The 26,727-nt window shown below is 41.0% G+C and overlaps 1 protein-coding gene across 2 annotated transcripts; it reads right to left on the minus strand.

Moving 5' to 3' along the window:
* Nucleotides 1-26,727, minus strand: LOC309710024 (kinesin-like protein KIF2A). Of its 2 annotated transcripts, XM_082539133.1 has the most exons (21): nucleotides 26,548-26,727; nucleotides 25,592-25,686; nucleotides 23,565-23,684; nucleotides 23,301-23,355; nucleotides 22,470-22,589; nucleotides 21,218-21,318; nucleotides 18,455-18,550; nucleotides 18,253-18,307; nucleotides 16,711-16,873; nucleotides 16,540-16,630; nucleotides 16,391-16,454; nucleotides 16,215-16,306; nucleotides 14,815-14,957; nucleotides 14,493-14,697; nucleotides 11,788-11,898; nucleotides 11,622-11,689; nucleotides 10,942-11,031; nucleotides 8,919-9,066; nucleotides 8,224-8,325; nucleotides 3,964-4,099; nucleotides 1-689 (listed from the first exon to the last, which is right to left on the minus strand). In XM_082539133.1, exons 1-21 carry the CDS (start codon nucleotides 26,606-26,608, stop codon nucleotides 604-606), a joined length of 2,202 nt encoding a protein of 733 aa, XP_082395259.1. In that variant the 5' UTR covers nucleotides 26,609-26,727; the 3' UTR covers nucleotides 1-603. The 2 variants fall into 2 exon arrangements, with proteins under 2 accessions (XP_082395259.1, XP_082395260.1); XM_082539134.1 differs by lacking the exon at nucleotides 10,942-11,031.

Raw genomic sequence — 26,727 nt, forward strand, 5'->3', positions numbered from 1 at the left:
TGAAAAAAGAACTGTTTCTGTAAATGTATCCTGAAACACCTTGATCATAGTGCACCCTTTAGCGCAGTTAATGTCACATAAGGTTAATTTTAGGCTTGTCTCAATCAAACCTTAATTACATACAGTATCAACACAAACACGTGGCTCATGTTACACACAAACTTGACATGCCCTGTTCATCCGAGCTGAAACAGGAAGAACAGGAAGAAAAATTCCTCCAAATATTGCACAAAATGGCAAAAGTTGTTTATAAAATTGCCCTGGTGAGCATGACTGATCTGATAAAAAATAATTTAAAACAATGTCTGAACTTTTTTTTGTTTTAAAATCAAGTACTTGGGATTAAGCACACAGAGAAAAACTTTATAGATACGCTTTACAGGAACATGGCAGAGCGTGGGCGGTACGCTCTTTGGCTTTGCAAATGGATGGATGACAGGAAGCAGTCTGTACAGCAGAGAGGTCAGGGAAAACCAAACACACTTACAGGAACTCACACCATAAAATCACAGCTGAGTTAAATCAGCTGCTTCATCAGCACTGACCTCCTTATGGCCTTCACCTCTCTGAGGACCAATCAGTGAAATAGCACATGTTATGCGTCTATAGCGCCCGAGGCCTCTTGGGGGTGATTTGTTTGCTAGCTTGTTCCTCTTCCTGGAGAGTACAACGGAAAGACTTGACTTTATCTGGAAGAGGAGAGAATATCACACAGAAGGCACTATTTAAATGATGATCTTTGTCTTTAAGGATAACATGAAATCACGTCACTCATACAAAATTTGATACACCAGCTGAAGCTTTTTTTTAAATATTGTGAAATATTCTGTAGCAAAATGTGAATTTTATAAAAAGTGAAGGTGAAATGATAGGATAAGAGCAGAAACTGGTGAAGAATAGGAAATAAAGATTTATCTCTGTCCTATCAACATGGATAATCCTTCTGCTGGACAATTGTGTTGTCTTTGTTGGGTCTCTTGTATTTTCATATAATTCGTAGCTTAACTTCTTTCTTTCATATAATCAGCTATTTGCTCATTGTGACAAAGTGGAGAAGCAGTTGTAATTCTCTCCATTTGTCCCATATGTGTTTACCTTTTTTTTGCACATTGTACACATTATTCTGTTTCTATGTATTTGCTATGATTTGCTATTTGTCAAGTAACATTGCTTCACTCACTATCCCGGGTTTGTTTGTGTAAGCGTTTTGTTGCCGGCAAATCAAACATTCTGCAAATTAAGACAAATACTAAGTTATAGTGATGGGACGTTCTGTATCGAGGCTTCGGAGCGTGTGTCGAGTAATGGAGGGGGCGTTTCCGCGAAGCGCGTATCGAGGCTTGCTTCATTTATGGGAGGAGCTGAAAATGATGACGTCCGAAGCCTCGCTGCCCGGCTGTACCACGTGACTGGTTCATGAAGTGGTTCGAACTTTGCCGCGAGATATGACAGCGATATAAACCCCTCAGACTTCATTCAAAATGTGGGTGTTTGATGGAGAGTTGCGGTTAGAGAGAGTTTGGAGACCGTTTGGAGGTTTATGAGAGTGAGGAGAGAAAGTCAGGAGAGAATGGAGCCAGCTAAGAAGAGGAGGATGTCCTCCCCTGTGTGGGAACATTTTGATTTTATTCCTCCCAACAAGGTATGTAAATTTCTACAGAAGATGTATTTTCATGATACTGATGGTGCAATACAATTTATGTTGAGCTGTCTTGACTTTTGTACAAGGTGAAGTGTTTGCTATGTGCCAGGGAGCTGGGATATAACAACAACATCCATGCTTAGGCACTACAGAGCTTTGCATGAGAATAAGAGGAACACCGATTGTGGAGCAAGACCAGGTGAGCCATCAAATGTCATGATAATATAGCATGCAGTAATGTTACTAAATGATATAACAATATTATACAACTGTTATAAGTTACGTGTGTGATATTTATATTTGTGCTTTGTCTTTATTGTCTTTCCTCAGGAGAACAATCTCAAATAGATGAAGACCTGGTCAGCATGGTGATTGAGGACTCACAGCCATTTAGCATTGTGGAGGACAAAGGATTCAAAAGATTTGTTAAATCATTAAATCCTAGCTATGTGCTCCCCACTAAAAAGGTCATAAAAGCAGTGAAAATTTAGTTTTTACAGAATAAAATGTGAACAGGCAGGACTGAGGCTCAAAGCCTCAGTGTGTAGCTGTCCATACCTCAACGTTACAAAAGCACAACTACTGTCCACACCCCAACCACACCTCACCTCACAGTAAATGATCATTTCCATTTCAAGCATTTCCAAATAATCATTTCCCATACTGCCAGGATAAATATACACAGTATACTGCCATCACTACAATATACATGTTTTACACACTCCTTTTGTTGTTGACATTTACAGGCTGTGTGCAAAATGCCACACTCTTCAAATTCATGCCAGCTATTATTTTTACGTCCAGTAGGTGTCCTGCTAGAGCAAATGAAGCTTCATGAAGCTTCGCGTTGGGGTGAACCAATTGGATGAAAAGCTTCAGTGCTTCATGGGGCTTCATCTGCCCATCACTACTAAGTTATGCTTCTTTATACTTTATTATGTTACAGATTAAGTCATTTGTTCATACTTACTCTGTTTGTCTTTTCAGTCATCATGAGTGTCAGGTGTGGGGAAACGCCCGCTTGGCATTTCCTCATTTTAAAGTCCTGATCATGTCACACATGACATCATCAGGTCAAACCATGTGGAGGGGTTTCTTTTTCCAGAGAGATGCTTCCTTTTGTTTGTGTTAATGTTTAAAGGGATTTGTTGAATGTTTTTCCTTTTGTTAATACTGCCATTTAGTTGTGTAAATGTGCATATTAGAAGTGTGTAGAGGTTTTGTGTTTTTAGATAACCTGAGTAGAGTTTTAGATCCCTCAGTTGAGTGAGTGGTACTGGCTGGGCAATTGGAGGGAAATTGATGGCCCTATTTAAAGCCAGTCTCTACCAGATGCAGGAGAGAGGAGAGGTGAGCTGTGTCACCAGAGCCATGTCATGTTGAGTTTTGTTAAATGAATTGATTTGGGGAAAGTTTTGTTAAGTTATACATTAAATTAAGTTCACTGCAAATAAATTGCTCACCTTGGAAACCCAAAATGTCTGCATAGTCTGCTTCCCTACCACCTTCCTTGACGTTCGAGTGTGACTACTTCACACTCATCAATACTGACCTTGATTGAAGTATCAGATTTTTAAATCACCAAATATGGGTATAGTTCTTAAAAATCCAATATGAATATCACCCCTATATAGGGCGATTGTGGCTCAAGAGTTGGGAGTTCGCCTTGTAATCGGAAGGTTGCCGGTTCGAGCCCCGGCTCGTGTCGTTGGACGGTGGATGACTGGTTGTCTATAGCGCTTTGAGGTCCTTAGGGACTAGTAAAAGCGCTATACAAATACAGGCCATTTACCATATGAATAAGTGTAAAACTTATTTGAGTTGTTTGCACAAAACACATTTTGAGTTGTACAACTGAAAATGTGAAGATATATTTTAATTTTACTTGCAAGTTTGTCGATGGAAATGGCACACTATCATAGAAACTACTTAGCACTCTTGCACTGTAATGCGTTAGTTTGGATTGAAGCTTACGCACTGTAAACAGAACAATAATACAAACCAACCAATATACACATCAAGGCTGCAGTAGATGAAAAATCCTGTGTTTTGTGAGATAAAATTGCCGTTTCTGAGTCTGGTGGAGAGTAACAGATTCATTTCCTTGTGGGAAAGAACTGCTGGCAGAGGAAATGTTTTAAATGTAGCTTAATATATAACATAACATCGGTACATTGCTTTTATTACTGTGGCAGCTGGTAGTTGTTTGTTAACGGTGTGTCTGTTGCCATCTACAGTTATTCATTTATCAGACTAACTTGTAGAATTGATACTTTCTTAATGCAAAGAGGCTGAAAATTTGGAAACTGCATGATGTTTACCTCTTAACTCAGTAAGAATGTCTATCTTCTGGTCCAGGATTTGTTCTAACTGAGTTGCATATGATTCAACATCATAGTCCACCTCCTCTGTCATTTCCAGAAGCACCTTCTCATCCTCCAAGCACCGGATCGACTCCTGTAAGGGAAAACGATGCAGCTGAGTTGGGCTATGTGGTTTTAAATTCATATTGCCTATGAATGCAAAAGTGGGTCAAAGTTATGTTATGGCACGTGGTTCCTCCTTATAAAAATATGGCAAATTCTATGGTATTTACTGTAAATTACTGCACTAAAGATAAGATAACCTTTATTAGTCCCACATGTGGGAAATTTGTTTTGTCACAGCAGGAAGTGGACAGTGCAAAAGTTATATGGCAAAAATTAGAATATAATAAAAATAAAATACTGTACACAACTGTACAGAATAGAATAAAATAAAATACTATATACAGTAGAATAAATAGAATAAAATATACAATAGGATAAAAATAGAATACAAATACTTAATACAACTGAGTAAAAATACAACTTTGTCAGATAAAGAGTATTGCACTTAGTGTTATTGCACATGTGTGGATGTGTGTGTTTGATCAGTTGGAGTCTTTGTTGTACAGTCTGACAGAAGTGGGGAGGAAAGACCTGCGAAATCTCTCCGTCCCACACCGTGGGTGCCGCAGTCTGCCACTGAAGGAGCTGCTCAGTGCTGTCAGAGTTTCCTGCATGGTGTGGGAGATGTTGTCCAACAGGGATGACAGCTTAACCACCATTCCCCTGTCACTTCCCACCTCCACTGGGTCCAGAGGGCATCCTAGAACAGAGCTGGCCCTTCTGATCAGCCTGTTCAGTCTCTTCCTGTACCCGGCAGAGATGTTGCCACCCCAGCAGACCACACTGTAAAAGATAGCTGAGGCCACCACAGAGTCATAGAAGGTCTTCAGGAGTGGGCCCTCCACTCCAAACGACCTGAGTCTCTGCAGCAGGTACAGTCTGCTCTGCCCTTTCCTGTAGTCTGAGTTATGAGTCCAGTCCAGTTTGTTGTTCAGATGAACACCAAGGTACCTGTAGCAGTCCACAGCCTAAATGTCCATACCTTGGATGTTCAGTGGTTGCAGTGGAGGATGTTTGTGCCTGCGGAAGTCGACCACCAGCTCCTTGGTTTTACTGGTGTTGATGTGGAGGTAGTTCAGCTGGCACCAGTCCACAAAGGCTTGGGTCAGTCCTCTGTACACCTTGTCGTCCCCATCAGTGATGAGGCCGACTACTACAGAGTCATCAGAGAACTTCTGCAGGAAGCACTGGGTGGAGTTGTGGGAGAAGTGTGCAGTGTAGATGGTGAAGAGGAACGGAGCCAGAACCGTTCCCTGTGGGGTCCTTGTACTGCAGACGACCCTGTCCGACACACAGCCCTGAGTCCTCACATACTGTGGTCGGTCGGTGAGGTAGTCCAGTATCCAGGTAGTGAGGTGACGGTCCACTCCAGAGTTCTCCAGCTTGTCCTTCAGGACCGAGGGAAGAATAGTGTTGAAGGCACTGGAGAAATCAAAGAACATGATTCTCACAGTGCTTCCAGCGGTCTCCAGGTGAGCGAGGGAGCGATGTAGGAGGTGAATGACGGCATCATCCGCTCCAATGCCAGGCTGGTAGGCAAACTGAAGTGGGTCCAGTGATGAGCTCACCAGGTGCCGAAGCTGAGCCAGGACCAGCCGCTCCAGGGTCTTCATCAGGTGGGATGTCAGAGCCACTGGCCTGTAGCTGTTGAGGTCCTTGGGGCGTGAAGTCTTTGGCACTCGCATAAGCTGTTATCGCGATAACATGCGAGAATTCCCGGGGCAGGTAATACGGACGCATGCTAACGGCTAACAGCTCAATGTCTCTGCTGCAGAGTTGTTCTTTCACAGTGATGTGCTCAGGGTTACACCATCTGTCATTTACAAACACTGCCAGTCCCCCTCCTTTCCTCTTACCGCTGTCTCTCGTCCTGTCCGCTCGCAGCAGCTGGAATCCCGGTAGTGTCACGCTTGTGTCCGGAGTTAGCTCCGTTAGCCTCATGATGCTACATTGCCGGTACTCCCTCTGTGACCAGGTTAGCGACGTGACCTCATCCATCTTATTGGGCAAAGATCTTACGTTTCCAATAATTACAGAAGGAAGAGATGGTCGATAACGTCTCCTTCTCGGGCGACGGCGCTCCTTCCCAGCACGACACCCCTGTCTTTTCTTCCTCAGCTCGCTGGGAATGTCGATGTAGCTTTAAACAGGTTAAAGCTATCAACAAAGGACTTCATGGAAGGACTTCATACATCTATGTATTTTGTTGAACAGATAACAGAATAAAGAATGACAAACTTCTGGTGACCAAAGAAAAGCAGGATGCTTGTTGAGTCAAACACTTCTGGGAAACACTGACCCACACATACAATTTTGAGCAACAAGAAGAACTGGGAGCTCTTCAAGTAGAAGAAGGCACCATATCTCAACATGAAGTCTGTTTGGCGATGAAAGCTCAAAAATCAAACAAACCAGCCAGCATGGATGAAATCCAATCAGAATTGCTGAAATATGGAGGGCCGATTGTTACAAATGTGCTCACAAAACTGTTCAATGAATGTTGGTGAATGGAGGCCGTCCCCAAAAACTGTCAGAAAGGCGTCATCCTCAAACTACCAAAGGAGAGCAACATGATGGAGTACACAAACTGGTGTGGAATCACCCTACTCTCTGTCAAAAGAAAGGCCTTCTTCACCATGCTACTCTGCCAACTTAAAGGCACTGCCGACCAACGCCTCTGCGAAGAACAGGCGGGCTTTCGACATGGACGATCATGCACTGACCAAATATTCACCCTCAGGAACATCATCGAACAGTTAGCGTTCAATGATATGTGTTAATTGAGAGCGATCACTCTCAATAAACTTCATCGACATCAAAAAAGCCTTTGATAGCATTCACAGAGATTTGCTTTGGAGCATCCTCCACCTGTACGGTGTCCCGTGAAAATTCATCTCAATCTTCAAGTCACTCTACTGCCACCCCAACTGCTCCATCAAGATGAACACGGGCCACACCGATCTCTTCACCATTGAGACTGGTGTCAGGCAAGGACGCATCCTCTCGCCCTTCCTGTTCCTAATGGCCCTCAACTTCATCATGAAGAAAGCCCTGGTCAGGCCAGATGCAGGCATCACCTTGGACGGGATCAGTTGACTTACCGACCTTGATTTTGCAGATGACTGGTGGAAGATGGACACCACCTCCAGCATCCAACGTCGAACCTGGCTGGAAAAAGTTGGACTTTGCATCAGTGCAGAAAAATCAAAAATCATGCACATTAGCGACCAGGCCGGTATGCCTAAGATCAAGATCGGTGGGCAAGAACTCGAGGTGGTTGAGAGGTTTGCATACCTTGGCAGCGTCATTGGCTGGGACGGAGATTGAGAGACTCATTTCAAGAGCCGCACTGGCAAAGTCTCGTTGGTATTCCAACAAATGTGAAATATCTGGTCATCTGCCTCCATCTCAATCAACATCAAGGTTCATTAGTACGCCTCAACCATCATCCCAATGGAAATCTGTGCATCTGAAAGGTGTAAAGCGTCGGCCAGTATTACCAGGAAGGTGGACGTCTTCCACCAGTGCTGCCTTTGAAGGATAATGAAGATCCGATACTTTGATCATGTCACCAATGAGTAGGTGCTACGATGAAGCAACCGTCCTCACCTCAGCGTGATTATCGCATGCTGCCGTCAAAAACTTGCCAGGCACATCATTCGCATGGACGACAGCCAAACAAAACATTCAGATGGGTTCCACCTGGAGGTTGTGGCAGGGGACGGCCATGGCTGACCTGGCACCGGACCTTCCATTATGACCTCAAAGCCCTTTGCATTGCTTGGGATAAAGGTGAAGAGCTTGCTGGAAATCGTAATCGATGGAGAGACCTTGTCGCCCAATACGCTCGATAGCTTGGGTGGACGAAGGTCTGGCAAAGGTAAAGCCTCTTGAGAAAATAGGGTAGATGAATTCCAGTGCTAGCTGTGAACTGTTGCTTAGGATATCAGATTTTTAAAACTAAAGCTTTACCCATTATAATAAACGATTTAGCATTGTTCAGAAAAAATCTGTATCTATACTAACATGCCTCAAAACAAATGATCAATCAGGTATGTGGGGCTAGGCATAGCAATTAGCTACAATTGGTTATTAATTTCCTATTATTTTTAGCTGTAAATGGAAAAACAGAAATCTTCTGGCCTACTGTACCTGAAAAACAGCCCTGTGATCCTCTAGCACCTGCTCCTCCATTTCTACCAGCTGAGAGACGGCTTCATGGAAAGTGAAGAGCTGCGGGGAAACCTCTTCCTCCTACAATAAACAAAGCCAGTGCTGTGATTATGAATTTAAAACTGCAGGAAATATATGCAAATTTAAACTAAAAACAATTATGCTAGATAAATTCCAAGAAATAATAATAATGTACCAAAACCCACAGGTACTTCATTTACTTCTTTTATTAAATCCTAATGTTATTCAATATTCAGCCATGACCATTTTCCAGATGAGGCACCATCAGCCACAATGTGAATGAGGGTTATGACATAAAAGTTAAAAAATAAAGTGACTGCAGAGGAAGGCAAGATCTATTGTTTATTTTGTTGAAACTAGTTTTATATGGAAAGTAACTGTGCAAGAACCTGCAAGCAGACTTAGTGCTGAATTGAACTGTGAATGTGGCAGGGAGCTAGAGTAAAGATATGAGAAGGTAGGAGGTATTTTGAATATTATTGTTTTCTGTGGGCCACATTTGTGGAATAATGCAAGTTATCATCTGGCTCAGCAGTTCCCAGCCAACTGAAGTCAGTTTGTGGAAACCTAGCATCTATATTTTTCACACGGAGCTGCTGTGGGTTCAGATGTTCTCTGTCACGGTAGCGTGCGTGGGCAGCAGATGTTCTTACGTTCTGTTCACAGAGCAGCTTCAGATCATCTCTCTGTGGAGAGCTCCCCACTCCCCACTGAGCCTCCAGCACCTCCAGCTGCGTGATGTGTCCTCCCTGATGGCTCTCCATCATGGCTGCCGCAGGGTCCACTGTGAGCTCCTTCACCCTGACAACACATCAGCACTATAGGTAAACCAACAGTATGACAACTGCAAACAACTGCAGAGGTGAGCTACAATGGTGTGTAGCTGTATATGAGAAATATACAAACGTGTCGCGTCGGTGACAAGTGGTTCAACATGCCAAGAAATCAGTGATGAATACTGTGAGTTATGAGAAAGAAACATGAAGATGAAGATGATGACGAAGAACTTCATGCAGGCTTTGGGAACTCACGTCTGGAAAACAAGTCAAGTCAACAAATGACTGATGAAAAAAGCCTAAAGAACAAAGAAAACCAAAAAGTTTACACTTCTGCTGAATTTGGGATTTAGAGATGGAACAAAGTGGGGCACATGCATCATGATAGGTGACACAAAGCTAAAATATATTGAATAGATTGGATGATACTGGTAAGGTGATGTAGCGATTTCTTTTTTACTTTTTGCCAACAAATCTTACAGAAAGATCAGAACCCAGAGGAGGCAGTTGTCAAATGGTATGCTGAATGGAAAGATCAGGATGCGGTGTAATTTTTTTATATTTTTTTTGCCAGCCATAAATTATTGTAGCACATAATTTTATAAATGAATTGTTAACGTACTCTTCATTTTAGATCAGTTTTATTAACGGTTTCCTGAAGATGCTTTATATTTTAAGGTAAAAGCCCACAGCAACACTGAGAGAACCCCATTGCCCTATGAGCAGCTTTGTTGAGGATCGCTCCTTTAACAGGAAGGTCATATGTGTTGTTAATTGACAGAAAATGCCCCTCTTTTTTTTTTTTTACTGTGAACCCCTTATAAAAAATTGAAATTTCTATAGATAGTGAAAGAACAGGATCTTTTCTGTCATTTAACAGCTTATCAGTTGCGTCATTACATCGGTGCAGTATAAATGGCCATTAGGGAAGGTTGTGCTGGGCCAATTTCTGCCCCCACGCCCTATATTTGATACTGCTGCTTTAGTGAATAATTATTTGCACTACGAAGACATGTATGTGGGTTTAAAACACAATAAATGACAATTAGTTTTTACAGCAACTAAAAAATTTGTCATCCAGTGCAACAGTGTATCTCACTGGAGTGTTTTGGGATGGAAGTGCAAAATATATAATACTTATATAATGTAATACTTCATAGAAAAGTACAATTGTTATTGTTTTTTTTTTCCCCCAAAAGGATTTGTTGACAAAAATAAAATAAGACTAACAAAAAAAGTGAATGACTTAACCTTCTAGGACCTGGCGTCCACATATGTGGACATCACATTTTGGGTTATTTAGACCAAAATACTCAATTTTGCTCTACAAGGGCCTGATATCCACTTACGAGGACATTATACAGCTACTGTTCTATCAAAATTTTAAACAAATATCCCCATATGTGGTTCTTATTTTTCTTAAAAACAAAAATAAGGTAAAAAAAATAATAAAGAAATCTGGTGATTCTTCGTTTTTACATTCATAGGGCCCCAATCGGCCCAAATATCAAAGAGAAACTAAAAATGCATTCTGTGGAAGAGTTTGGGTCTTAGGAGGTTAAAGCAATAAAAAAAACTTTGTAAATAATAAGTAAAGTGAGGCAGACAGTGAATGAACTCATTTTAACCTTGGTTCACATGCCAGCTAAACTGAATTTAATTCAGTTTTATTTATATAATGCCAAATCACAACAACAGTTGTCTCAAGGCACTTTATCTTGTAAGGTAAAGACCCTACAAAAATGATTACACCATTATTATGGTGACTGATGATGTTAGGACCCTCAATGATCTTTTTAGAAACAGACACAAAGCGGCTGCCTGGGTTCATGTGAAATGCCAATACGGGGGTAACTAATTGTGCAGGACACTGTTAAGAGACATAGCAAAATGATCATACTCATAGGTAGGGGAGAGCTCAGAGCGACCTCCTCCACCCCCACTCTGGGAGAAGGGAATGTCTGAGGGACTTATCCCAAATTCCTTTACTCTGGGAAAAAAATGCATGACAGGGGAGAGAAACACACATCAACAAGTGGAGGCAGGAGAGGATCATGTTATGTTATGTTATGTAGTCTTTTCTATTTTACATTTTTATGAATTCATTCAACAGAGGAGAAAGACAAACGGAGCACACAGATAACTAAGAATATTCCTCACAATAAGTCAACATTTTCAAGAAAAATCTGGCTTTATGTTTCATGCAAACTCCTCAAACACAAAATTTTAAATAATTCTCTATACTGTTACAATGGTGAATGTGCTTAATAAACAAATTTTCCAAACTTCTGTTTGTGATAGGCAGCCAATCAGAAGAAAGCTGGCTTAAAGTGAGAGAAGTTGAAGTTGAATTGAATTTTTTGACAGTTGAATCTTGTATAATAGATAAAACTATGGAACTTGAAATCAGTATAACAGGTCCACTTTAGAACTTTATGTTGATGCTTTTGACAAAACCTGAAAGTCAGGGTAGTTAGTGGAAAGTGAAGGTGTATAAATTTGAAATTATAACTCAATGTGCATTCATCTTAATGTTATATCTGAAAACCTTTTTTTGCCTTTCAGTAGAATCTTTCCTACCTGTTGGCATATCTCAATGTGTTCAGTGTGTTTTCACAAGATGCCATCCCAGGAGAGATGGTTGCAATCTGTAAAAAGATGAGAGAGGGATTTACCAAAACTGCAACCAAATCTGTAATCACTTTCTATTGTGTCTGTCTATAGTGGGTACATGTTGTTTTCTTACCATGCATGTTCTGGAGTTTTCTCCGATGAACGAGTCCCGCAGCACTTGGGTTAACTTGCTGGCTCTAAATGGAGTGTGTGGTTTGTTTCTGCCCAGGGCTCGAATACACTCCTGCAAACATACACCATGCCCAATTATGCAAAAAATCTGGCTAACTAATTATAGTCATTTTTGAAAATAATTTTTAAGGAGAACTAGGAAATATTTACTATTTTTCTTTTCTCAGATGATTTGCTGTTTCAAGTCAATTGAATATATCTGGGTTTTCTCGAGATTGCCTGCCTCCATCTCCTCCTTTCCTGTAGAATCTTCCAAGAATCTTCTTTGCTGTCTTAAAGTTGTTGTTTTTTTGCTTTTTTTTATATCTATAGCCTATTTGTTGCATTTTCCTTGATGGATGTTCTTCTGATTATACAGCAGCAAAATGCCCCTGAAAGATATTCTTGATCCCTTTTTTCCTCCTGCCTGCTGTCTTCACATCCATTGCTTCATATATCCACTATCCCTCCTCTGACATGTCCAAAAACCCCACCCCTCAAAGCTGCTCAACCAGAGCACCTTATTAAATCCTGTCCAATCTGCTTACTCCTACAAAGATCTTAACATCTTCAACTCTGCCACCTCCAACTTGGCCTCCTGTCAGTGCCACTGTGTCCAAACCATACATCATACCAAATCTCACTACCACCTTACCTTTCACTCTTGCTGCTATTCTTCTGTCACAAATTACCCCTGACAGTTGTCTCCATCAACTTCACCTTGCCTGCACTCGCTTCACCTCTCTTGTGAGGTGAAGCGAGTGCAGGCTGTCTCCGTAGCGATCGGTGAGTGGGAATAGTCGGTGTAAGAATCCAAGTTAATCGTCTTAATATTAAATCAATCGAAAGTATACGTAACATTTTCTTTCTGTTTGCAGCATCCCCTCGTCGACATGAGAGCTAAGTGGTGAAAGAAGCGCATGCGCAGGCTTTTCCTCTGGGACATTCTGAACTCTTTGTTCTATTAGAAGGCATAGCATACATTTTCACTGCTATGCAGATGACACCCAGCTCTTTCTATCCATGAAGCCAGATAACACACACCAATTAGTTAAACTGCAGGAATGTCTTAAAGACATAAAGACCTGGATGGCCGCTAACTTTCTGCTTCTTAATTCAGATAAAACTGAGGTTATTGTACTCGGCCCTGAAAAGCTTAGAAATATGGTATCTAAGCAGATTCTTACTCTGGATGGCATTACCTTGGCCTCCAGTAACACTGTGAGGAACCTTGGAGTCATTTTTGACCAGGATATGTCCTTCAACGCACATATTAAACAAATATGTAAGACTGCGTTCTTCCATTTGCGCAACATCTCTAAAATTAGAAATATCCTGTCTCAGAGTGACGCTGAAAAACTAGTTCATGCATTTATTACTTCCAGGCTGGACGACTGTAATTCATTATTATCAGGATGTCCAAAAAACTCACTGAAAAGCCTTCAGCTAATCCAAAATGCTGCAGCAAGAGTACTGACAGGGACTAGAAAGAGAGAGCAGATTTCTCCTGTTTTGGCTTCCCTTCATTGGCTTCCTGTTAAATCCAGAATTGAATTCAAAATCCTGCTCCTCACATACAAGGTCTTAAATAATCAGGCCCCATCTTATCTTAATGACCTTGTAGTACCATATCACCCTATTAGAGCACTTTGCTCTTGCTCTGCAGGCCTACTTGTTGTTCCTAGAGTATTTAAAAGTAGAATGGGAGAGAGAGCCTTCAGTTTTCAGGCCACTCTTCTGTGGAACCAGCTTCCAGTTTGGATTCGGGAGACAGACACTATCTCTACTTTTAAGATTAGGCTTAAAACTTTCCTTTTTGCTAAAGCATATAGTTAGGGCTGGACCAGGTGACCCTGAATCCTCCCTTAGCTATGCTGCAATAGACATAGGCTGCCGGGGGATTCCCATGATGCATTGAGTTTTTCCTTTCCAGTCACCTTTCTCACTCACTATGTGTTAATAGACCTCTCTGCATTGAATCATATCTGTTATTAACCTCTGTCTCTCTTCCACAGCATGTCTTTTATCCTGTCTTCCTTCTCTCACCCCAACCGGTCGCAGCAGATGGCCGCCCCTCCCTGAGCCTGGTTCTGCTGGAGGTTTCTTCCTGTTAAAAGGGAGTTTTTCCTTCCCACTGTCGCCAAAGTGCTTGCTCATAGGGGGTCATATGATTGTTGGGTTTTTCTCTGTATCTATGAAGCACCTTGAGGCGACTTTTGTTGTGATTTGGCGCTATATAAATAAAATTGAATTGAATTGAATTCTGTACTGTCACTTTGCATGGTTAACCCCGAGTATTTTAACTCATCCACCTTCACTACCACCTCTGCTGCTTGCTTTTTCACTGTTATACCTGCCTTCCTTTACCATCAAAACTGCTCATGTCAATGTTAATTAGATTTGCAGGACATTCATGTGCTCCAGGACTTGAAAAAATGAAAACCTTCACTAGGACTTTTCTGTTGTTCTACAAAGTATAATTCTTTTTTTTTTTAGCAAAGGTATGGTGTGCAATCATTTCACCCTGGAAAATAAACAGTTCAAAGAAATCTTTAAAATGAAAATGACATTAATACCCAAAATGAGTGTATGTAAACTTCTGAAATCACAACTATATGAGAAGCACAACACTAAAGAACAGAATATCTGTAGTACTAAAGCGAAGACCTTGAGTGCCAGCAGACTCTTGTTGATCTCTGCTCCCTCGAGGCGAGTCTGCCGGTCAGCGCTGGACGTGTCTGCCCCTCTCTCATTCCCCGCCAGGTCGATAAGAGAGAACTTTCCATGCATCTTCCCCCGCCGACGCAGGATGATCTGGAAAACAGCGTGACTCCGGGAGGAGTGAGCGTTGGCCGATGTCTGCCCAGACGTCCTGCAAGAGGCATGGTGGGGGGTGTTCAGGGGGTTCATTCAGCGGTTCTCCAACTCAAATCTTGTTACTGTTTAGTGTTTTCACATATCCATATGTGAAAAAAAAAATCACGTTTACCTGCAGCTGTTTCCCACTTCGATGAGTTTGAGGACGTCTTCTGTGCATTTCACCTCCCTCTCCTGCAGGCCCACCACCTGCACCTGCTGCTTCCCGTCCTCCAGCACCCGTAACTTGGCTTTACGGTTTAACAGGTCAAACACCTTCAAACACAAATATGCTCAACAGTAGCGTTAGCAGTTTAACCTTTTCTCAGCTTCACAAAGACAGAGGACTGGACTCTGGCAAATTTCTCCTGATTTAATTTCCATTACTTGTGCTGATGGTTCTTACCCCATGTAGTATTTTCCTAGCAGCACTTCTACCATGAGAATCATTCACATGATTTACCACCAGCCACTTATGCTGAGATGTGTTTAACATGGTCCCTGATCTGAGCTGCTGGTATCTGGTCAAGGCACATGAACCTCCTTTCCTAGAGCAATTCTCATTACAGCTAATTTTAATCAGAGCCGGTCCTTAAAAAAACTTTTCTGGACTACCTGTCTTTATCATTTGAAGTCATTCTTGTCATAATATTAACATTTACAGCATACTTCCTCCTGAAGTAGCACCATTTAATTTCAATCCCTCACTGCTGACAAATAATACAAATAACGTGCGATATCATGCCCAGATGTGATATGAATCCCAAGCTTGCACCTAGCTCTTACAGGTTCACAGTTCATCTGCTCCCTGCCAAGAAAGCGGTGCCTACTTCAGGTCAAGTTCCATGTTAGTCGCCTTAGAGCAAAGGCCCACTCATGAGCCTCCACAGGGTGTGGAGAGGGGCTCACGTTTGCATGTGAGGAGGAGGGAGATCCTGAAGTTCCTCTGTTGCTGCCCAAGAAGTGCAGTATAAGTTATAAGCTCTCCCACTCGATTATGGAGCCTATCTCCCTGGCATGGAGCACCAAAGGTGCCTCAGGAGGCAAAACCAGACCACAACTGAGAGTATGTTCCACCTGGTGAATGCCAGTGTTCCATGCTATTTGTGTTGTTCTGAATGAACCGACTGAAAGGGAACAAAGTGTTATGTTTAATACTTCTATTGCCTGGAGAAGAGGAATGAGGTAAAACACTAGCTTGCTCTGTTGTGCAGCTGGGCTTGGTGAAGAGCAGCTATCAGACTGACTGTGATGACAGGGGTGTGTATGTGCAAGTGCGGCCGACATTATATATGTTCAGGGAACAGAAGTTATAAACATAACAATTTGTTTTCCAGTGACTGAGGTACCCGTCTGCTACAGAGAATCAAGCACATTGGCATAAACAGTTAAATATAAATATGTGGTATTTTTGAAGTAAATTGAAGTAAATGTCTCATCCTTCATCATGACTCTATTCATCAATTATTTAACCTTTTTTTTTATTATATATTAACATACAGCTTAACTGATCAGTGATGATAACACACTTACCTTCCCACTGTAAATTTCAAAAAATGTGGCAAAAACTTGCAGGTCCAGCTTCTTATAATTTGGCTTCTTTAACATGAGAAAAACGTCTCTGGCTGCAGGGAGAGAAGGACACACCTAAATGAGAGAGACCAGCAATAATAATGATAATAATAATAATCAGTAAAGCAGAAACTAACCAGACAGTGCATAGATCCCTTTGGAGCAGTCCTGGTTCTTTCCTGAGAAGTCCCCTCCCATTGTCTAAAAGGAGACATGAGTTAGAATTTGAGAAGTTTGGTTTTATGACACTAAAACCAAACTTCTCAAATCAAAGTCAAAAACTCACATGTGTTTTTCCACTTCCAGTTTGTCCGTATGCAAAGCACGTCGCCATTCCCCTCTCAAAAATGGTCTCAACCAGCGGCTGAGCAGTGAACCTGCAGGGTGGAGTGTTTATTGGCAGCAGAATATTTGACTCAAGTGCTACAGCATGAAGAAAAAAGAAAAAACAGTGTACCTGTAAACCATTTCATTGGTGGAGTTCTCATCAAAGGCATAGTCAAATCGGAAGGTCTGGTTCTCCAGGTAGCGGGTCAAGTCAACTTTCTGCTTGGGCTCATGGACCATTACAACGTCCTTACTGGGAATGGTGATCACATCCAGATCCTTTGTTGATAACTCTGAAGAGACACAGTCATTGTTATAGACACAGGCTACAATGATGTACAAGGGCAAGGACAAGCAGCAGTCTATAGACATCCCTGTTACTTGTTTTTAATTAATCGACATTCAGAGATTTTTAGAAGTAATATTTAAAATGGACACAATTGGCACCACAACAGAAGAAATGACCCATGAGTAGGGATGGGTACCGGTATCCGGTGCCACGATGGCACCGGTTCTGACATAAACGGTAGTAACCAGACCGAAAAGCAGTGCACATTTCGGTGCTTTATTTCCCTGAGATGTCATACACTTTGGATTCTAGCCAATCATTTTACCTTTCCGAGGATAGTAGGCGGGTCCAGGTACGTACGTTCTTTTAGAGCAGAGCTACAGATTAAAAACGCCCAAGGCGAAGTGGTCAAAAGTCTGGCTGTACTTCACAGCAAAAGATGCAAACCCAGCAGCCTGCAACAAGTGCTTTAAGGTGATACTGTGCAAAGGAGGTAACACCTCGAATCTGATGAAACGCCTGGCGACCCATAGCGTTTTTTAAAAAGTCTAGAAATGCGCCGTATTTGATAGCTTGCTGCAAGACCTCACACCGTGCACATCTACTGCGGGTGTGGTGCCTGTTATCGGACCAGGAGTTAGCAACATGAACCCGAAGAGGAGAGTCCTGGCCCCTAGCCCTGCCAGTGTAGCAGAAATGATGACGGATGATGACGGCAGCAGCAGCCGTTCTTCTCTGCGTGAGTAGCTTAATGTTGTTCGTGTGTAATTTACGTTGAGTAGGCTAACCACCATTAATGCACGTAAGGTGAACTAGCAAACACCGTCGTAGTTACATGCGGCTGTCTTCTTGTTTGACGGCAGATGCTCCCTTCACCCTGGCCAAAAAGGCTAAAATGCCCAAAGAAAAAGTGGAAAACAGCTGAGAGGTTTTAGGACAAAGTTTGTGTTTTTCCATTGTTTAAGCACTGCTTCCAGCCAAGAGTGATACCATATATGCCACATAGCTGCAGAGAAGACTAACATTGTTATCTTTTTACAAAAAAACAGCTGAACATGAGAGGTTTTTGGACAAAGTTTGTGTTCTTCATTCTTTAAGCACCGGTTCGAGCACCGGTTAAGCACTGGCACCGTTTAAAAAGTACCGGTTTGGCACCGGTATCGGATTAAACCTAAACGATACCCATCCCTATCCATGAGTGTCCAAAATCAGGCAGATCTGATTGATATAGTGGATGTAAACAATAAAAAACTTTTAGGGAGGCTTTCCACCTCCTCACAGGGGTCATCTCTCCAATTCTAAACTACTTTGATTAGCTGTCTGAGCTTGAACACAGGCTTCACAGTTTCTCTGAATACAGCTGCTACATAAATATGCTCTTACCTTTTTTGTTGAGGGGACGTGCACGAACGCACACGCATATCCTGTGCTCCTCAATCTGAAACATGAGAAGACATGAATAAATAGTGCGGTTCACACCTTTGTACTGGCCATATGACCTCCTCGTTTCTCCTTTCTTCCAACATTCTCAGGTACCTCTCTCTCTACTGACTCCTTCTGACCAGCAGATCTAAATTGGACTCACCAGATCGTTTGTGGTTAAAGGTCTGTAGTCCAGACTGGCTCTGAAGTCTCTGATCATACACATAATCTCATAGTTTGGTAAATTAACGTCCACCTCCTGCAGTGGCACAGAAAACAAAAGTATTGATCACATAATGACAAAGACAATAAAAACATTCAGGAAGCATTTCAATTATTCGTGAATTAATTAATTCAAAATCAACATCCTAACATTTTGAGTGACACGTCACGTACTTTTAAGTCTTTTGTCTAAATCAGCCGATTAGAAGCTACTTCCAGCCTGAGAATACTTTTTGTATCCAGACAGTGCTCTCTAAAATGGGTTTGGTAGATCACGTTTTGATTTTTAGTTCCAACTAACTATATGTTTTAACTCTAGGGCCACCTGCTCAGAACACTGTGAACCGAACACAGCTGCAATAATCAAAAGAAAAAAACTGAAGCATCTGATTCCTTTAAAAGTTTGTGTTGTTTCAGCTGTTTTCAGAATTTAAACGTTTTTATTAAATGCTACATGAGCTGACTGATTAATTAAAACAGTGCTTATTAAATCTTCTCACAGTTTCAGTTAATATGACTTGATGAGTAATGTTTCTTTTGCTTTGTTTTTTTGGAGTATAATTATCCATGTTTTTTTCTTTTTCATTTCACTCACATTGTCACAGTTTTGCTTATTTAACATGAGGTTATATTTAAAAAACCTGATTAATGGCATGCATTATAGTTTCAATAATTTGCTACTGCAAATCTGGAACATTACCAGCACACTGTGAAAGACTACAGCAGCAATAGAAATAAGCACAGAAAAAAGCTCAGTCCACACATCCACATGCATTAAGGTCAAAATATTCAAGCAAAAATATATACAGTATATTTAATCTTGGGTTAACAGTACAGAGTCTAGTTGTTTGTGCATAATTCTGTTGACCTTTTTTTTTTTATAAAGAGACACAGTACAACAGTATAGTGGGTAAAACTCCTGTTGTGTGAGAGGCAGCATTATTATCCATGTCTTATAGTTATGACTATAAACTAGAGATGGACCGATCCGATATTACGTATCGGTATCGGTCCGATACTGACCTAAATTACTGGATCGGATATCGGAGAAAAATAAAAAATGTAATCCGATCCATTAAATATCACGAAAGCACCTCACAAAACTTGCAACACGCCGTAACTCGCCTCAGAACGTCGGAGCAGTATGCATCACGTGATAGAGCAGCTGTGGCATGCGGGACCTGTCGGTGGTCTGGATAGCATTTGGAGCTTCGCTAGCAACCTGGCATTTCATCTCCGACAAAGTTATCCCCGAGAGAAGTAAAGCAAGTGTGTAAGTCCATCTCTGAATGTTTGTAAAGCATTCCTGCGTTAAGCTTAACGAGCGACTGCCTCTCGCTCTCCGGCTGCTACTTCAATCGTGAAACTGCTTAAATGATCAGCTGATCGGCTTTTCTGTCGCGAGTCTGTCTCTCGTTTGTTTTTGGCCCACTTTGCGCCAGAAAGAGGAAACCAGCGGCTGAACAACAGCAGCACGTTTAAGCTTGATAAGCTGTTGTTACAATTTATTTAATATTACTTTCTACACCAGGATCTTTTTCTACGTAGCTGACGGCTGGTAACTGTGCAGGGGCGGATCTAGCAAAGTTTAGCCAGGGGGGCCGATAGGGCATTAACTGGGAAAAGGGGGCACAAAGACATACTTTTCTTTCTTATTCTCATTTAAAATGTCTAGCTTTTAATAAATAATTATCTGACACCCAAAGTTTTAATTTGATGTAAAATGAATAGAAGTCAATTACTGTATATAGTGACTATTAAGTCTAATATATATATCCTAGTAAGCTATAGTACATTTTCCTTTGGGAAGGTACCATCTGTGCAGTCTGCAATTTTGTTGAAGAAAGATGTTGAATCTATTTAATATTTCTTGAAAAATAATTGATTTCTGTGCATTTTTTTTCACACTGCATCAAATTAAGGTTGATTACGTTGATTAAGCATCATGAGGTGGAGCGTGAGGGGTGGTTCCCTATTTTTTTATTTTTTTATTTTTGTTGTTGCTGGGAGTTGGAACCCTATTAGTTAGGTTGCTTAATATTTACGCTAAGTACTCTTTAAAATACCAGAATAGTGAGGATGGTGTAGGTCTAAGTTTATTAGATTGATTAGTATTGCTGAACTATGAAATATTTTTTTTGTATACAGGTATAACAGAATAGCTTTAGTGTAGTTGTTGTTTTAAACTTGAGTATGAACTTGCAGACTTGCAAAATGCAGCAAGATATTTTAAAAAACAGTTTTGTTGATTAAAAAACACTATATCGGATTCATATCGGTATCGGCAGATATCCAAATTTATGATATCGGTATCGGTATCGGACATAAAAAAGTGGTATCGTGCCATCTCTACTATAAACCAGAACTTTCAGCATTTAGGTTTGAAAATCTGGGACTTTTGTTTGTTAGAGTGGTGGGGTTGGCTCAAATACTGAACTTTGAAGTTATTTAGATGAAAAAGTGAAGACAGTAGACATTTTGCATTTTTGCAAATTTTGGAAGTGTTACAGTACAAATAGTAAAACAGGTGGCCTCCAGGAGATGTCTTAAAAACCCTGGGAACATGTGTTGGCAGGTATGCTATAAATCAGCTTCATATCTAGAGATAATTCTCAAACAAATGGTTCTCCACTTCACACTGTGGTAATGTGTTTGTTGATGTGTGTATAATGTAAACTACTGTAGTGTATGCTTGAGTTCTCACTTGTGCCCTCTTCTCTCTGAGCTCTTGTTGCTGAAGACGTCTCTTCTCTCTTTTCTCCTGCAGTTTCTCCACCTCCTTCACACAGTTAGATTTCCTCCGTGCTGAAAAAACAAGGAGCACAGTGGCCTAAAATATCAGCATCAAAATATATATACATATGGTTACAGGCTGAAGTAACAGGGACTATTCCCTCTGATACATTAACAATTATTTTTGATGATGCTGACTCATAATGCCTTACATTTACTTTTACACACACAAAACAAGAGCTGCAGTTTTGCTGATTCTCCTACTCAGTCATCTGGCCACCACATCGACAAAACACTTCATACAACAAAAGGGGAAAAAAAAGAAATAAATCAAAAGAACTGTGTAGCTGAGTAGTTACACTACGCTTTGTACATTTACCTAAAATCTAAATGGTTTCATAAATTTAATTAATCTTGTTCAACTTTTATTATATGTCCCACTTTCAAATCTTGAATTAAAAGTCAGTTTTTCTACTATACAGATGCATCATGCATGCATCACCTTAAATCAGTCATTCTCAATAATCAAGTGTAAAATGTACAATATCTAAAACTTTATATTATAAAGACTACATCCATTTAGCCAATTCATAAGTTGTAAAAAATAATTTGTTGATAATTGTGAATGCCCCCTAACCTGGGTGTTTTTTTAATTGGCAACCAGCATTATTTTAAACGTGTTAAAAGTCCTGGAGTATTCCTAAAACACATGGCAGTGATTTGATTGATTCAGTCCCTCAGCCCATATCTTGCCAAGCTCCATTTGTCATTCTGTGTCTGAGTTCATCTGTGTCATGATGTCGGCTCCGTTCTGCTCTTGCTTTCAGTGTATGCACATAGCCCGGTGGGCAGGTCTACAAAAAACTTGCTAGATTTAACTGATTTTTTAAAAAAATTACACTGAATATGGCTTTTTATTTACAGTATTTCTTTTTTCAAATGTTATGTTTTGAGTGCTATTTGAAGGCCTGATCTTATTTACATATTTATGGTCATTCAAACAACAGCAGAGGAAAAACTTAAACAAGTGCTGCAGTATGAAGCCACAGCGAGTGAAAGAGCCTTTGACACCCTTAGACACACAGCTGTGTGGGAGCATGACATCACTGCTACAGAGAACAACAACAGAGATGCTGGAAACTCCCTCCAGAGAATTTCAAACAGAGCCATGTGGACATGAATCCTCTCTCATATGAAGTTTGCAGACGGGGTGACTGTGTTACCGTTCTGCTGCTGTATCAGGGACTGGTTTACGGCAGGCTGGGGAACGATGGTTGGTGGGGGTGGCTCCGCAGCTTGGCTGTGCTGACTGGGACGTGCCCGGGTTGTTCCCACTGAGGCAGCTGAGGAGCACACAATCCAGTGTAACTGCTCATCTCAAAACATTAAAAAGGCAGTTCACCCAAATTATACAAAGTTAAACCCAAATTCTCAGGAGAAGTGTTCACAGTGACCCTCTTAGATTTTCTGTGAGGTTTGTTCATGCCAGTGTTTCTATGCTGACTGCTTCAAACCGACTGCACAAACTTAACCATTCATTTTGTCATAACTGACAGACTCGTGAAGCAGGGGATTTTATCATTAGAAGAGTAAATACAACCAAACATGACTCTTTAATTCTAACAAAATATTACAATTTTAAATATTTAACACTGATTTTTTTTCTTGTCAATTCAGTTAAACATTCATAAGAAAGAAATTTCAGCACACTTATTGGATGTTTCTTCCTAAATGCACACTGGGAGTCATTATTACATTCTTACAAAACCCTGTTGTATACAAATTTCTATCTTTGACTTTTACAGTTATTAATCACTTGGACTAATTCTTGTATTGGGAAAACTTTAACTCACCTTAAAAACTGACTTTAAGGTGAGTTAAAGAAGTTGTAGTGAAACTGTTCTACAGTAATTTCCGAGAAAATAACCCTCACTCACTCTGCTTCCCATAAACTCTTTTTTTTTTTACATGATCGGGCAGCACCAACTGTATCGAAGTAGAAAATGATTAAATTATAAGCTTCATATCTCAGAGCTGTTAGTGGGAGAACGTACCTCTGTTCTCCCGTGGGGTATTTTCAGCCTTGGGTATTGCTGTAGTCCGTCTGGTCTATAAAGACCATAATCATTAGAGTTGAATTAAGAATGAAAGAAGGGAGTACACAAAGTATGCAAGGAAAAATGTCTAAACTGAATTATATGTTATAGCAATAAATACAGCATAATCTCTTCAAATCAGGAATAATAGTAATATTCTGTTAAAAGGTCATGTGCAAATAGGAGTGATTGATTAATGATGTCTGGTGTTGAGCAGCAGACCTTGGGTACTTTGCTGGTTTTGGCAACATTGGAGGGAGGAACAGGAGCCTCGGGACTCTGTGGTATCTCTTCATCAGGAGCTACATCTGGATTCAGAGCAAAGACGCTCTCCAGATCAATCTAAATCAGAAAAAAGAAAGAAATTCCTTTGTTATCGTTACAATCTTTGTTTAAGCAGGGGCTCAAGATCACCTCATCAAGTGCAACAGGGGCTGTATTTGCTGAGAACATCAATAAAGATGATCAATAACGTTTATCTTTGCAGTATGTGACTGCTTAATTTGTCGTAATATCTTTTATCAATAATATTTTTTAAATATTTCTACTCTTTTAGAAGGCTGTAATGATGTAAAGGTGAACTTAGCCTCCCAAATGAACACCCAACATAAAAAAAAGCTCAGATAATTCTGCCAATGACAAAGCTCGTTAAAATCTGCGATCTTTCTGGTTGCCAGCAGGAGGACATTCTTTAGCTTTTTAAAAAGAAGTTTGATTGCATAGAAGCCTATGGGAAAATGGCCTATGAGTTTCAGGTCTTATTGCACACATACATGAAATTATGGTCCTAATTAGATTCTAAAATGAACAATAAAGCAGGTTTTGTCTTAAAGCAAACCTACATTGTTTTTGTGAATGTAGTATTGCTAAATCTTCCAGTCTTTCCTAGTTTTGGTAAACCTTACTTATCACATCTGGTTTCAAACAGAGCGTTCTCACTCCCGAGGCGTAACATGTCGACGTTTTGTCACGTCCCGCGGCGTTCCTGAGGAACGCGAAAGGAGACCTTCGGCGTTCTTATGGTACGCGGTGGGTTATGGCTGGAATCCAGTGCAATGACGCTCCCGCGGTAATAGACGTTCCAGCCCTGTATTCCAGCCCTAAACCTAACCTTATCCCTAGCCCTAACCATAACCTTATTCCAGACCGTAACCAGGACTTTAATGATGTTAAATAGCGTGTTTCTAAGCGATTTGAAGAAAAAGAGCGAACATGTGTAGGTTCAGTCCAGACGGTTCTCATATTTCCTCTTTTTCCGAGGTCGTCATTTAGGAACGTGGTGGGTAGCCGAAAACGTAATATGGTGACGATTTGTCACCTAGCGTAAAATGTTACGCTTTGGGAGTGAGAACGGGTTGTTTCAAAACATCAACATTACAATTCCCAAAAAAAAGCTCACCTTTTGACATGAGGACTTTATTAAACTATGGGTCATGTGACGGTGTCTACTTCTATCTTTTTTAAGCATTTTATGCTTATACACTTGAGATACTTGTAGTGCACTGCATCGGGTACAGCAATATGTTATATGTTACAACAGCATTACAACATGTCCAGGATAAAGCAAGTAATAAGATACTCATGTCTATTTCATTGCTTTCAGGTGTTCCAAAAAGTGATTTCCAGTGTTTCTTTGTGTTTTTCATCTCTAACATATACTGATAAATATTGTGTGGTCAGGATTCACTAAGCTGTTATGTATAAAATAAAGAAATTACCTATTTTGCAAGTATCTTCATGACTCTGTAATATTGTATCTGCTCCTTGTTTTTTATTACGATCAATCCAGTCCTTTTTGGCTACTTAAAACATCTTTACAGTACTATGTCATGTTTGTTGCAATTTCTGCCTCTCTTTTGGCCAGATCCCTCTTAAAAAGCCATTTTTAATATGAATAAGAGTTTTTACCTTGATAAATAACGCGTATATAAAAGTCACTTTGACAAAACTGATTGCAGCATCTGATGTCTGACAGGGTTATTGTTTCTGGCTCAAAATGCTTTGATATTATTAAGATATGTTTCACAGGTTATAGGCCAGCAACTCATTTACAACAGTTTAAATACCAGCTATCATTTTTTGGCAGACAATCACTTTTTAGTCACTTCATCAGCAACACAAATAAAACTACAGACAGGTGCCATATTTGAAAGTTAATTCCTGACAACAATTCAGGAAGAGAATTACAAATTACAAATCACTACATTTCAGGACATAATGAATGAAACCGAGTGCAGAGGTAGATGTACCTCTTTCCCTTTGGTGTCTCCGTTCTCAATCCATTCCACTGTCACACTCTCATTGTCTTCATGCAGTGATGTGACCATCGCCTGGTGTATTCGTCCTGCAGAGAGGATACAGATGGATGCTAGGCCTGCGCAGTGCTGGACCAGACTGTAGAGCCAATGCTCATACAGACACCAACTTATGAGCCATAAAGCTAATGTTCAGTAATTAGGCCTGAGGATATTTTGTGCATTATCTTACAACAAATAAACTGATCCATCAGTCATTCAGTGTTTACAGGGAAAACTTAAACCCTAAAATAAGGATGCTGATATGCTAAATGGGTGTGGCTGATGAAGGATGATGTTGAGACTGTCAATCACACCACTGCAAGCGCTGCGTGTAGTGACTGTTGACCGGGTTCTTAGCCATCAGACAAATATTAAAATACACAGAGCAGTTTGAAAGTCGTGCGATTTTTTTACTGAGATGAAATACAGTTGGAGATGAAAGGCCCCCATCAGCCATCCATCAGCCCTGGTTAACAGGCCACCGCTGCATGGTGCATGATGCAGTGCAGACTTGTGCCTGCATCCCGTCCTCTAACCGGAGGTGTTTCGGCCATGAAGCAATGGACGGGAGGAAGGAGAGGGAGGGCGGCAGGGTAGGTGTCAACCGGACAGCAGGTGGACGGACCCGCCCGCAGCCCTGCAGTCAGGTCGACCCATTGCCGTATGTCTGCATCACTGACAGACACAGCAGCACCGTGTCAAAGACTATTTGTGTCATTTTTGAGTCTCTGACATTTCGCTCGCCGACCTTTTACTGCGACATTCCTGTGAATGACAGTGTAGCAGCCTGCTAGCTAGCAAAAACACCCGGCTGCGTTGAGCGGTAACGTTAGCTGCTCTCATGCGGACCGGCCGGATGGAGAGCGGTGTGTCTGAATGTGCATGTGTGAGCGGAGCATGCTACGTACCGTCGCTCCGTTTTATCTCCACATAAATGCCAACGAATATCTTCCCGAACATCCCGGCCATCGCTCCCGGTATGCCGTTTATTGAGCGCTCCAGTCTAAGTTGTGTGATATTGCGGAGACTGAGGTCATTTGCGGTCTGTCAGGAGAGAAGACAGGCGGAGAAGAGCAGGTGCGCATGCG

Source organism: Aulonocara stuartgranti (assembly GCF_965226115.1).
Source record: "Aulonocara stuartgranti genome assembly, chromosome: 7".
NCBI classification, from domain to species: Eukaryota; Metazoa; Chordata; class Actinopteri; order Cichliformes; family Cichlidae; genus Aulonocara; species Aulonocara stuartgranti.